We start from the raw sequence: 14,493 nt of genomic DNA, 5'->3' as shown, positions 1-14,493 counted from the left end.
AGTTGCGCAATATTAGAATAGTTGCTTTCATACAGTGTTCATTTTGTCTACATCACATATTTCACATTCAAGTTTTATATTCGTCATGTCACGGTATGTATCATATACATTATCTTCATTATCAGGTTCATAATCATTATTATCATTTTCTAAAAATTCTTCCTCATTATCTGTTAGATATTTTATGTCAGGTAAATTCACTTCCCAATAATTTTGAAATTCTAAAGCAGTATCAGTGTGTACATCAAATGATAAGTCATTCACTGCATTTGTTATAATATCCTTTATCACATCACATAATTATATTTCTCTTTCATTTATAGGCGTTGGTGGAATATAATTTGAAATAAACTAATTAACAAATTAAGAACATTCGCAACAATTATGTGTAACATTATGCTTCGCTTAATTAAAAACAATCTAACAGAAAAATCAAGCACACGTTAGATGTGATGCTGATGTACTGATCAAGCACACGTTAGACTTGATACTGATGTGAAAATGATGCGTAACATTATTAATAAAGATACCAAACTTGTATTAATACATGATTTTCATTTCATATATGATACATACCGTGACGAATATAAAACTTGAGTGTGAAATATGTGACGTAGACAGAATGAACACTGTGAAAGCGACGTGACTCTAATATTGCGCAATTGTTAGATAGAAACTAATACATACAGGGATGCAGATAATATAAATGTATAGTATTATAACATAGATAATATATAACATACATAAATGATATAAATAAAACGTAGTATAAAATAGTATAATTACTTTATAAATGCTATATACATAAAAGTCAATTTTATTGAAAATTTATTTTAATTAAAAAAAAATGTTTTTTCGAAAAATAAACAGCGTAGTTAAACGGAGGTACTTATGCTATAAAACTTTTGTATGAAACTTTTTTTATTTTGTTTAGTTTGCGAGATATATCGAGAAATCGCAAAAATATCTCAACTTTGAAGGGTGGTTTCACCCCTTCAAACCGTTTATAAGCACCAACTAAAAATTTTTTAATTCATGTATTTACCCCCTCTACAATTATGCCAAGTTTCACTAAAATCAGAATTTTCGGATTCGCGAGGTTCCGTTGTCAGTCACTTTCTCTCCTCTTCCCTCTCCAGCTTCCCCTTGTTCTCCTCTCCTTGTTTTTTATCTTTATCTTCCTCTCTTCTTCCTTCTCCGGCTTCATCTTGCTTTCCTGCTTCTGCGTGCCACGGCTCTTCTCCATCTCTCCTTTCTCCTTCTCTTCCTCTTCTCTCCTTTACGCCTTTACCTTCCTCTCTTTTTTCTCCAATCTCTTCTCCTTCCTCTTTGTATCTTTACTCTTTTTTTCACCTCCAACCTTCACACACGTTCCTCTCACCATCATCATCTCCATATACCTTCTTATTTCTCTCTACTCTCCCATGCACCTGCTTATCTTTTTTAGCTCAATACCTCCTCCATTCTCACTCTCTCATTTGCTTGATCATTTTTTCCCTTTTTACTTTCTGTCGTTCTCTTCCTACGCTACACCTGCCTACCATAACCGCATACTCTTCACTCGACCATCGATCTCCTATCGACATAATTGGCTTGTTCTTTTTCGCTACACTGCTGCACTGGTGCAACAGGGTAGAGTAAGTCAAATATAATTTTTCTCATTCTAACTTATTGCAGCAGTGCAGCGAAAAAGAACAGGCCTATTGATTCCTCGCACATATTCTAACTCTCACTATCACCGCCTACTGCCCTCTCCCGACTCGTCACCTTCCTCCTTGCTCTTTCTTCTCCATCGATCCATTCATCCTCGATATATCGATAGTATCGATACACTACTTCACAATCTCCCAATCACATCTTCCAGCTCCTTCAGTGCACAGGCCCAAACTTTCTCTCTCTCCGACCTTCTCTCCACACGCGTCATCTGTCACCACTTCTCCATCCTCACTCCTTCTGGCGCCCTCTTCGTGCATCACTTCCGCCATACCTTCTCCATGACCATCCTTCATCTCTCCAATTTTCCTCTGGTGCCTTGTTCCAATTTTTCAACTTGCTCTCCTGCTTCTCGTCCTTCCTCCACTTTCTTTCCTCCAATGTCCGGGGTTCCTCGCATCTCGCTTTTTCTGCCTCCACTTTCCAACTCTCCTCGGCCAGTATTTAACCTCCTCTTCCCACAAAACTCCGGAACTGAAGGTCATGTGTTTACCACTGACCGCCATCTTCTAGATCCCCCCCCCCCCATTTTAAATATTTTTTGTAGTTTATGAGATATATCGAAAAAAAGCAAGAATGTCTTTGAAGGGTGGTTTCAACCCTTTAAACCGTTTTGGGCACCAACGAAAAATTTCTAAATTTATGTATTTACCCCTTTTATTGTACATTTATGCCAAGTTTTATTAAAATCAGAATTTTCGGGTTTGCGAGGTTTTCTTGTTAGTGCAATTGCAATATTATAATATATTGCAATGATTCTGCAAGATTTTCATATCAATTGTAATTTTTAATATTTTTATAATATTACATGTTAAGTGGGGAGATATTAATAACGTGTTATTATTGTAGCGAAAAATACGGATGCAAGTTCTACAATGAAGCACTGGTGGATGCTTTTGTCAATTCAGCACTGTCTGCAGAAATTTCTTTCAACAACAGTATTAACCTACTGAAACTTTTGAATGACTTGAATTATGCGCACATACCTTTCCTGGAATATTTAGCAGCAAAGTGCTTTGAGCACCCAAATTTGTTAAAAGATGCATCGTATTTTAAGATATCTATTTTTCTAGAAGGATTAATTAACGCTGACTACAAACCAGTATTTTGGGACGTTATACGTGATGCAATATTAGCGAACAAAGTGGAAAAAGTTTTCAACAAATCTATAATTAAGTTTGTCTTACACTTGATTGCATTGGATTGTTACAGTCCGACTTTAATCAGCCAAGTCTTTTCCCAGATTATAAAAGTTAATGAATCGATGAAGAATATTATCATAAGAGAATTGTTACTTTTATATCAAAGTGTCAAGACGTTATATCCTATGTACACTGGACCTTGGCCATCACAGGATATACTCGATCACGCTATAAGCATACACAAGACATTGCTTAATCCAATACTTCCCACGTCATCTTTAAAAACGACATTAGAACAGGCATTGGGCGGCCCTCAATATGTTCACAATGACTTGAGGACAAAACTTGGACATTACATTGGTAAATTATTAAATTAATAGATTTTTTATTCTTACGAAATAAAGAATGTGTTTGTCAAGTTACAAAATATATTTATTTTATTTTTGAAAATGTTAATATCTCATAAATAAATAATAATTCAGGATATTAATATAAACTAACAACTACTCAATTGTCTTATATCCTATTAATCATTGTTTTGGAAAATTCAATAACTTTATGTCTATCCAATATTATCGTAGATATTAAAAATATTAATTAAAAGATATATAACTTTAATATCATTAAATTAATAAGAATCTAAATGATGTAATTAAAAAAAGTTTATTTATTTATTTGTATGAAAGTAATTATGAGAAAACATTAAAAATGACTTTTATAACTTTATAATTAAATGTATAAAGTATATAGAAATATCATTAAATGCAATTAATAAAGTAATTAATTCAAGCTGCTGAAATAATTTAACAATTACTTTAGTTAGAGAGAAATGATACTTAGTTTTGTGTGAAAACGATTGTCACGCGAAAATAGTCAATGAGTTCTAGGTTTGATTCTAAATATTATCTTGTGTATGTCTTGAATCTTGTGAAAGTCTGATTGGACAATTCAGATTCAAAATACCTTGGCTTTACAATACCAACTAAAAATTATCGAAATTTAAATTGTAGGCAATTAACATTACAAGCTTCTTAGATTTATTCTTTTTTTCTTGAATAAGCGATAATAAATTTTAATCATAAATATCTGAATTTTGGCTTTAAAACGAACTGCAAAGAAAAAATGACGAAATTTGGCTCGTTGGCATATGCAGCAAAAATGACTCTATTTTCCTACTTAGTTTTAGATAAATTTATCTTGTTTTAGGTAAATTATTTTCAAATCAATAAGTAAATTCAAATAAATTTTTGCAGAGTTTTATTGGTATATGTATGTAAAATTTAATTTAATTCGTAATGTTACTTTTTCATCAATTTACAAACACAGAACATGATTTTACATTTAAAAAGGGTAAGAAAGTAAAAAATAGAATTTTTAATTTTAAACTAATAAAAGAATGTTAAAGAATTGCACAGATCTTATAAAAATTGGCCTCTGGTTAAATTGGCTCAAATTTTGGTAAAAAATAGTTCTTAACATCCTGAATAAAAGTTTCAATGGCCATAACTTACAAAAACTCGAAGATTTTTAGTATACGTGCCTTTAAGGCAAAGTTTTTTTTTAGCAACTCTGTAACTTATTAACTCGTTTATTTATATGCCATGTGTGCCTGTATGTCTATTCGTATAGTATACATATAATATTAAATATACATACTCATGCACGCACAGACACATAACATGCAGCCAATAAATGACAGATGTATACAAATGAATAGACATGGGCACGCCTATAAACATACAAGCACACATATACAGAGAGAAAAGTTTCTTTGGATTTAATAAATTTTCTTTAAGTCAAACAAATTTGTTCATTGGTATACGCCAATGAAACTAATGTTTGAACAAACAAATACAATTGTTTGGCTTTCAAACAAAGTAATTGTTCTTTCTAAATAAAATATTTTTTGAAAGAATTCAATATTTTCTTTGAAAAAAAAAGCGATTGTTCCGTTAAACAATATGATTTAATGTAACGAAACAATCAAATTTTTATTTAATAAAATAATATTTTGTAAAAAATAAAGTTTTTGTTTGAATCAAATATTTCAAGTATTAAACTCAAATAATTGTGATTATTCTGTCAAACAATATGGTTTAATGTAACGAAACCATCAAATTTTTATTCAATAAAATAATATTTTGTAAGAAATAAATTTTTTCCAGTGAACCAAATATAATTTAAACAAATCCATATATTAAATTCAAAGAAACAGTTCTCTCTGTGTACATATAAATAAATGAGTTAGTAAGTTACAGAGAGTGTTGCTCAAAAGAGTTACTTCGCTTTAAAGGTACGCAAAAATCTATAAGTTTTTGTGAGTTGTGATCATTGAGACTTTTGTTTAGGAGGTTAAGAACCACCTTTTACCAAAATTTGAATCAATTTAACCAGGGGCCAATTTTTATAATATATGTGCAAGATTCTTTTACATAGATATATTTTTATAAAATGTAATAATAAAACAATTTGTAAAATTTTAAAATAATGTACACTACTAAAAAAAAAAAACTTTTTGTATACCGAAAATTTTCAAACTGCTGGAATTCGGCAAAAAATAATCGTAGAAACAAAATCCAAAGAGTGTTTCAAAGCTTGAAACTTCTTCTTTTAAACATTTTTTGGATATTTTAGTTATCTTTTTTTTCACCAACGTGGCACAATGATGAAGCTTGACCCGTTAAAATGAAAATTTTTCATGCGAATTTGTCGTGCTGCATCTCGCGTAAAAAAAATCATAGAAAATTTTTGTTACTTACATCTTAGAGCGGGATCTTTTCCCTTTATTTTGAGTGATTGTTCATTGCTGTACGATTTTTTTTGACCGAGTTATTGAGATTTTAAGAAAAAATTATTTTGACTTTTATCGCTTGTTACTTGTGAACAGATCAACGTACAGCGTTCAGCAAAAAAGCGTTGGAAAGCTGAAAGTTTGCACTTTTGACTGCTATTATTAATTTTTTCACAGATTTACTTTTTCTAACAACAAATCGCGAAGATTACGTAAGAAATCTCATATTTTACGGTTTTCATTTAGTTGAATGTACTGTTGTGAAGAAAGATTTAATTACATCGCTAAAGTTTTATAGTACGATTACTCCCCAGTAATAAACACTAACGTTCATGGAATAAAACATTTTTATTCCACGTGTTTATTATTCTTGGAATTGCTGAAATTACTTACGTTTTTTCAACAATTTTTCTACACTTGACCAAGTTACAAAGTCAACCTTACATTTTTTTTTTAATGACGCTTACCGCCGACATTAGCGTTATCCAATGTGCACAACGTGGAAGTTGCCGGTCGGATTTTGCACATCGCGCGCAGGCGTGCGTATGTGTGTGTGTATGTGTCAGCAGAAATAAGGATCCCGCGATTCGTCACTTCCGCAGTATTTTGAAACTCCAAATTTTTTCTGCTGTATGCGTGTGAGTGCATGTGTGTGTGTGTGTGTGTGTGTGCATGTGCGCGTGTGCGTGCGTGCGTGCGCGTGTATGTGGGGGGGAGGGGGGTGTGCGCGTGCGTGTGTGAAGGCAGGGGGCGTGTTATGTGCGTGTTCAATATTGTGTGTTATCTCCTCTCTCTAATCAATTACTGCTTGTAAACATTCTCGCATGTTTATACACCTCTTAATAAAGCCCTGTGAAATTTCACGCCATCTAACCGTTTCTTCCAACCCATTTAAATATCGTGGCTGTTTCTCGCGACTTCTTAAACGTCGTTTTATCTCGTCTCAAACGTGTTCAATTGGATTTAAGTCTGGACTATTGGCGGGATGATCCAGCAATGTAATATTGTGTCACTCAAGAAAGCGTCTAGTTACATTTGCCGTATGAGGACGACCGTTGTCCTGCATAAACACAAAATTCGGATGCGATAAACGTCGAGACAATATGTGAGGTCGAAGAATTTCATTTATGTATCGAACACTTGTGATTTTAAGAAAAAATTATACAAGAGGTGGCAGGATCACTAATTCAGTTCGTTCTGATAACCACTTAAAATAAAGAAAAAAGATCCCGCTCTAAGATGCAAGTAACAAAAATTCTCTATAATTTTTTTCACGCGAGATGCAGCGCAGCAAATTTGCATAAAAAATTTTTATTTTAACGGATCAAGCTTCATTATTGTGCCACATTGGTAAAAAAAAAAAGATAATTAAAATCGCCAAAAAGCGTTTGAAAGAAGAAGTTTTAAGCTTTAAAACATTTTTTGGATTTTGTTTCTACGATGATTTTTCACTGAGATCCAGTTTGAAAATAGCCTAAAATTTCGGTATAAAAAGTGTTCTCTATTTTTTATTTAGTAGTATATAATACTTTGAAATACGGCATATACATCCGTAATTGTTATGGGAAAAGTTTAAATAAATAAATTTATTTCTATTAAAAATAAATTTTTTAAATAATTATTGAGATGTAAATAAATATGTATATTTAAAATAATTATTTAAAGATGAATACATTAATGCAATTAAATTTAATAAAAATTTAAATGATGTAAATAAATTAAAATTAATTATGATGTTTATTTGTGAGATTAATCTTTCCTATAAAAAAATAATTGAAAAATTATAATTAAAACGTGTAATTAAGACATATAATTCGAAATCTGTACCAATACATTGGCGCAAAAAAAACGAGACAAAAATTTTGACCGATTTTTAGGCAATCTTCAAAGTGATGCAACTTTGCGAAAAATTATCCAAATTACACGTACTTTTTTTTAAACTAGAACAACACAGGCGTGCGCTACGCGCGCGCTATTTAGTTTTTTACTTTTTAAAAATAACAATTGCAATAATAATTATATAAATAAATAATTATATACAAAAAGAAAGGAAAAAGAAATAGAGAGAGAGAGAGAGAGAGAGAGAGAGAAAGCATACTTACATACATTAATTTATTATCTAATTTTATTTCTTCTTTAAAAATATTATACACATAAAAAAAGGAAAAAAGAAATACAATATACACAACATACATAAATCTTTTTTAAAATAATATGATATTGACACTGAAATGGAACGAAATGTTGTCAGCTTTGACTCTTTTTCTTCTTCTTGTTTTTTTTTCTTTAATTAGCATTAGAGATTGACGACATAGTTTGAAAAACAAAATTACAATTGTTAATAAATTATTAAATACTTTGACATTATATGTGACCTTTCCATATAAAATGAGATCAACATCTTTTGCAAAAATCAATACAGAAAACTAACTTTCGAAAATCTTTTGTTCGAGTAAGATACTTCACAATGTACAAAAAAAGTTACAATTGTTAATAAATTATTAAATACTTTGACATTACATGTATCTTTCTATATAAAATAAGATCATTATTTTTTGGAACTTCATATACATTAATTAATTAACTATTATTGCTAGTTATAAAATAATATTGTGACATATGTGCACACGTATGCGTGCACATATAGAAATTAATAAATTAAAAAAATAACCAAAGAAAAAGTAATCAATAGAGAAAACTAACTTTCGAAAATCTTTCATTTGAGTAAAATACTCCACGGTGTACAGACGCACGGACGCACGCACTTCCCCCCCCCCCTCTCTCTCTCTCTCTCTCTCTCTCTCTCTCTCTCTCTCTCTCTCTCTCTCTCTCTCTCTCTCTCTCTCTCTCTCTCTCTCTCTCTCTCTCTCTCTCCGTCTCTCCCGGTCTCTCCCCGTCTCTCCCGGTCCTTTCCCGTCTCTCCCGATCACTACCCGTTTCTCCCCGTCTCTTCCGGTCTCTTCCCGTCTCTCCCCGTCTCTCTTGGTTTCTCCCCGTCTCTCTCCGTTTTTCCCGGTCTCTCCCCGTCTCTCCCGGTCTCTCCCAGTCTCTCTCCGTCTCTCCCCGTCTCTCCCCGTCTCTCCCGGTTTCTCTCCGTCTCTGCCCGTCTCTGCCCGTCTCTCCTAGTCTCTCCCGGTCTCTCCCCGTCTCTCCCTGTTTCTCTACGTCTCTCCCCGTCTCTCCCCGTCTCTCCCGTCTCTCCCCGTCTCACCCCGTCTCTCTCCGTCTCTCCCCATCTCACCCCGTCTCTTCCGGTATAGATAACCATTAATACAAATTTGACAGCTGTCAAAATTCAATCGCAATGATTACTCTCGCAACACGAAGTAAGCGCAACGAGAGAACCAATCGGCATCGCGGAAAAGCGACAACAATACTTCGAGAGATGCGAGTATCGATGCCATGCTCTTTTTTAGAAAGGAAAGGATTAAAGGGCAAAGACTCTACTTTGAGAATCCCGAGGCGAAACTTTGATTTGTTAAGTGCGAACCTTTTGTATCGCATAAAAACCAAACATGTTTTTTTTAATCGAAAAAAGTAAAAGTTTGTTATCATTTTTCACAAGTTTTTCGTTAAAATCTGGTTAATATTAATCCAGATTTTTAAAGTTTATTCTTTTCTAAGCAATTTAAAAAAAAACATGTCGATACGTTTTTTTTTTTGTTGATTGCACACGAGTTTCAAATTTCCACTGCATTTTAGGGCATTTTTGCGAATAAATACGGTATTTATTTAATATCATGAATTTTGAGTATCAATATGATATTGCACATTGATATTATTCGTGTTTAACTTAATCATACCGCCGTCATCAAAGTGACCCGATGTGCACCACGTGGAGAATGACGGTCGGATTTTGTACATCATGTGGTTCTGAAATTCATCAGTAGAAATTTGTACTTACTGATCTGAATAACGGATAGCTGACGCACCAATTTCACTAAAGTCAACAGAAGATCACATTCCTCTATACTCATAAACCCACACATACACGTAAACATACACATACTTATACATAAAAAAATATAAGTTCAAATTTTATTTCAAAAATCAGCCTTTTCAGGGCCACATGATGTACAAAATCCGACCGTCATTCTCTACATGGTACACATCGGGTCACTTTGATGACGGCGGTATGATTGAGTTAAACACGAATAAAATCAATGTGCAATATCATATTGATACTCAAAATTCATGATATTAAAAAAATACCGTATTTATTCGCTAAAATACCCTAAAATGCAGTGCAAATTTCAAACTCGTGTGCAATCAACAAAAAACATCGTATCGACATGTATTTTTTTTAAATTGCTTAGAAAAGAATAAACTTAAGAATCTGGATTAGCCAGATTTTAACGAGAAACTTGTGAAAAATGATAACAAACTTTTACTTTTTTCGATTAAAAAAAACATGTTTAGTTTTTATGCGATACAAAAGGTTCGCATTTAACAAATCAAACTTTCGCCTAGAGATTCTTAAAATAGAGTCTTTGCTCTTTAATTTAAAAAAAGTACAAGTAATTTGGATGATTTTTCGCAAAGTTGCATCACTTTGAAGATTGCCTAAAAATCGGTCAAAATTTTTGTTTCGTTTTTTTTGCGCCAGTGTATATGAAATAAATTATTATACATATAATTGATAATTATGAAATATTAATATTAGATATAATTAATATTAAAAAATGAAATTTAAAATACACTGAGCAACAAAATTAACGCAACAAAACTTTTTACCAAAATTTCACTCAACTTCAAATAATCGTAACTTCGCGAAAACTTATTATATTGGAAAGTTCTTTTTTTTTATTTTAAAGCTTGAAGTCTCTACTTTAAAGAGCATTTTTTAGATTTTGATCCTCACCTTTTCCTTTTTCGAAATCTTTTCAAAAGAACGTGTTTTGTCTTAAAAAATTTTTATACTTTAACGCGCTCCATGGGGTGCAGTGAATTTTTCTCGTAAATTTTATAAAAATTATCGTAAAATATAAACTTTTCTCTACAAATTGAAAAAAAATTGAAATCTGTACGATTTTTTTTGGCGAAGTTATTAAGATTTTAAGAAAAAATGGTTATTTTGATTTTTATCGTTTATTACTCGTAAATAGATCAACGTATAGCGTTCCGCAAAAAAACAATGGAAAATTGAAAATTTGCACTTCCAAATATTAATTGATAAGTTGGGAAAAGCGCTTAGGCAAATTTGGCACAAAATTCCGCAGGAAATTATTGAGAGGTGCATAAACATATAAGAACGTTTACAAGCAGTAATTGATTAAAGAACGTTAGTGTTTATTATTGAGGAGTAATCGTACTATAAAACTTTGCTTTAGCGACGTAATTGGATCTTTCTGCACGACAATACATTAAAATAAATGAAAACCGTAAAATATGCGATTTTTTACGTAATCTTTAAAAATGCGATTTGTTGTTAGAAAAAATAAATCTATGAAAAAATTAATAATAGCATTTGAAAGTGCAAACTTTCAGCTTTCCAATGCTTTTTTGCTGAGCGTTGATCTGTTCATAAGTAACAAGCGATAAAAGTCAAAATGACTATTTTTTCTTAAAATTTTAATAACTTCGCCAAAAAGAATCGTACAGATTTCAATTTTTTTTCAATTTATAAGGAAAAGTTCATATTTCATGATAATTTTTATCAAATTTACGAGAAAAATTCACTGCACTCCATGGAGCGCGTCAAAGTATAAAAATTTTTGAAGACAAAACACGTTCTTACTTTTGAAGAGATGCCGAAAAGGGAAAAGGAGAGGATCAAAATCTGACAAATGCTCTTTAAAGTAGAGACTTCAAGCTTTAAAATGAAAAAAATAACTTTCGAATAGGATAAATTTTCGCGAAGTTAGGATTATTTAAATTTGAGTGAAATTTTGGTAAAAATTTTTGTTGCGTTAATTTTGTTGCTCAGTATAATATTAGAAAATTATTAAAATCATAAAATAATCTAATTTTATAATAATTTTTAAATTAAAAAAAGATAATTTATGTAAAATAAATTCCCATGAATTATTGTTAAGTTTATTTAAAATTTTGTCATTTTAGATCACGTTATTGTAATGAGGAAAGGTGGATATTCCATTGCAATTAATACAGATACATCTAATAGACCTAATATAACATACATTGAGGATATACAGACTCCAAGCGAAAGTCAGATGTAAGAATATACTTAATTTTTATTTGAAGAAGTTTTCTATTTTTTTTTACATAAGAATTTAATAAAATTTTAAAAAGAAATCAAAAATTAACATAGCTATTTCTAAATACTTGTGTGTTAATTAAGTTGTTTAGAAAATATTTTCAATTTTTTAATCCGTGGTTTTTTTTAAATAAATAACTTTCTAAATAGCATTGAGGGAGAAGGATCCTGTTAATGGGAGAATTGTAATGTAATCACAAACAAAATACCTATAAGAATTTTGAAAAAACATGGAAGAATAAAGTTTGTATAAATAAATATTTGGAATTAATTTTCCTGTAAGAGAATGAAACATTTATAAATTATTTTTTAAACCTTTACTGTACACATGGAGTCTAGTGGACCCCAACAAAATTCAAGTCTAAAATTTTTGTTGTGATATTCAAAACCTTGAATTTATGGCACTATCTATCTTTTATTTGAGGTACCATATATAGCTTGACTCATTGAAGTTGATCGTTCGGTGTTGGTTTTCTCTGTACAGGGTTTAAAAGAGCACGGTGTTGGAATGTGGGGACCCCATATCCAGTGGACCCCATATGTATTTAACGGATATTTCCGAATAAATTTTTGAATTAAAAAAAATTTTTTTTAGTGATTCTTATCATAAAAATCGTAAGATTGAAAAAATTGTGCTAGAATTTTTTTGTTTGTACAGTACAGTAGACGATAAGTTGTCGCTCCCTTACACGTACTTTTAAACACACGAACGCGGCTTTCCCAGGCTCCCCCACTTTCTTTGGACAGAAAAACAAAATATTTATGTACTTCATGTGAACGCTACATGTGCGACCAACACCGCGTAGGTATGTACCTTGACTGTGTCGGAATAGACTTTTTTATAATATTTCTTTTCTACTTTAATATGTATCTTGTATTGATATAATACTATTAAACATTAAAAAAAATTGTTTACCACAATCATAATCATGTATTTGTGTAATTTTTAGATATTAAATTTTTTTTCCCAAAATTTCCTCCCTCATCTGTCAAAATAAATATCTTTTTTTTTTTCAGTGGAAGTATCTGGACTAATTTTTTTCAAAATGTATTTTAACAATATGATCCCAGAATATTAATATTTTATAATTATCAGTTATATGGAAATTTTTTTATATCACAAATATTACGTAAGATGATTTTTTTTAATAAAAAATGCATTTTTTGCGTTTTTATCCTTTATGAATTTTTTTTTATTATGTAAATATTAAAAATCTTTAAAAAAATTTATTAAATCTTATTTTCTAAGATTTCAAAAAGATTCTCAAATTTTTTCGAACTGAAATTTCTAATACAATGTGCGTGACAGATGTTTAATCGTTGGAATCTAGCAGACCCCTTGTGTACAGTATTTAATTATTCGGAAGTGTATAAGGGTTAAATATGACATACCAGGAAAAATGCGGCAACATTTGTTGCTATTTAAATCATATTATAAGGAATTTTTTTTCAATTTTTTTTACATCAATATTTAACAATATTACAAAGATATGTTTTTAAATAGATTATCATTTTCATTGCCAAAATTTTTAAATGGTATTTTAAAAATATCAATGCTAAAAGTTATTATTGATAGATATAAATGATAAGTGAGTTTTTTTTGTAACCTGAAGAATTTTCTTAATTTAATGCAATTACACTTTGTTGTTAATGTGCAACTTCATTTCAGGATACTTATCTTCAATTTACCTGACGCTGCATACGCTGTGAATTCTCAAAGAATAAAAAGTACATGGTTATTAAAAATAAAATCTGCGGAGGCGTTAACAAAAAGCAATGCGATTACAATAAACTCTAGCTCGTGGATGAAATTAACTGAGTACGAAAGACTTCTTTATTTAGTGCGAGCGATAAGACTAAAGTGCGAGGATGACTCATTTTTAACAAAATAAAATATTTTCTAATTAGTTATAAAAAACATGTTATGTAGGATTTTCTGTCAGGAACATTCTGAATAATGTTGAACAATACACTTTAAATAACATATTAACTACTGATGTATAGTTATAAATAAAAATAATTGAAATATACATGTAACAAAATAATTCATTTATTTGTTTATGAAGAAATGAAGAGTATACAATTAAGATAATATGTAAATAAAATAATTTATGCAAAAACCAATCTTTTTAGTGTATCTACACTAAGATAAATTACATATGATCATTTACATAGGTTTGTTTCTACTAACTAGATTAACTTTATTTTAGAGTAAGTTAAACCAAAATAAAGTTAATCCAGTTAGTAGAAACGAACCTATGTAAATGATCATATGTGATTTATCTTAGTGTAGATACTTTTCTAATTTTTTGAGAACTAGAATAAGATAATAAATAAGTTAAGTTGAAATTAACCCTCTGACCGCACACTATCAAAAAGTTACGTTCACCGCACACATGGGTGTACAACACCCAAGAAACTTTGACGATTTGTATTTTGGGCAAAAATCGACAGATTTTAATCCATTTTTTTATTTCTAAGGAAAATTTCTCAGAATTGTGATAAAATATGTTAGAAAGTCGTATGTATAAACTGGAAAGAGATATATTCGATAGACAGACAATAAATCAAAAAATTTTGCATAAAAATTGTTTTTTTTTAAACGGCTGCATTTTGTAAAAAAAAAAATA

At 30.6% G+C, this 14,493-nt stretch overlaps 1 protein-coding gene across 12 annotated transcripts in view; it reads left to right on the top strand.

The window, feature by feature from the left end:
• Positions 1–13,983, top strand: part of LOC105833995 (FAST kinase domain-containing protein 2, mitochondrial) — an 85,856-nt gene extending 71,873 nt beyond the window's left edge. For all 12 annotated transcript variants that reach the window (XM_036286142.1, XM_036286166.1, XM_036286153.1 and 9 more), the window contains 3 exons: positions 2,563–3,215; positions 11,707–11,821; positions 13,533–13,983. In XM_036286142.1, coding sequence (XP_036142035.1) covers positions 2,563–3,215; positions 11,707–11,821; positions 13,533–13,755 — 991 coding nt within the window. In that variant the 3' untranslated portion in view covers positions 13,756–13,983. The remainder of the gene's footprint in view (positions 1–2,562; positions 3,216–11,706; positions 11,822–13,532) is intronic.
• The last annotated feature ends 510 nt before the right edge of the window (positions 13,984–14,493 follow it).

Source organism: Monomorium pharaonis, chromosome 1 (assembly GCF_013373865.1).
Source record: "Monomorium pharaonis isolate MP-MQ-018 chromosome 1, ASM1337386v2, whole genome shotgun sequence".
In the NCBI taxonomy this organism is placed as follows: Eukaryota; Metazoa; Arthropoda; class Insecta; order Hymenoptera; family Formicidae; genus Monomorium; species Monomorium pharaonis.
This window is presented reverse-complemented; position numbering and strand designations above follow the sequence as displayed.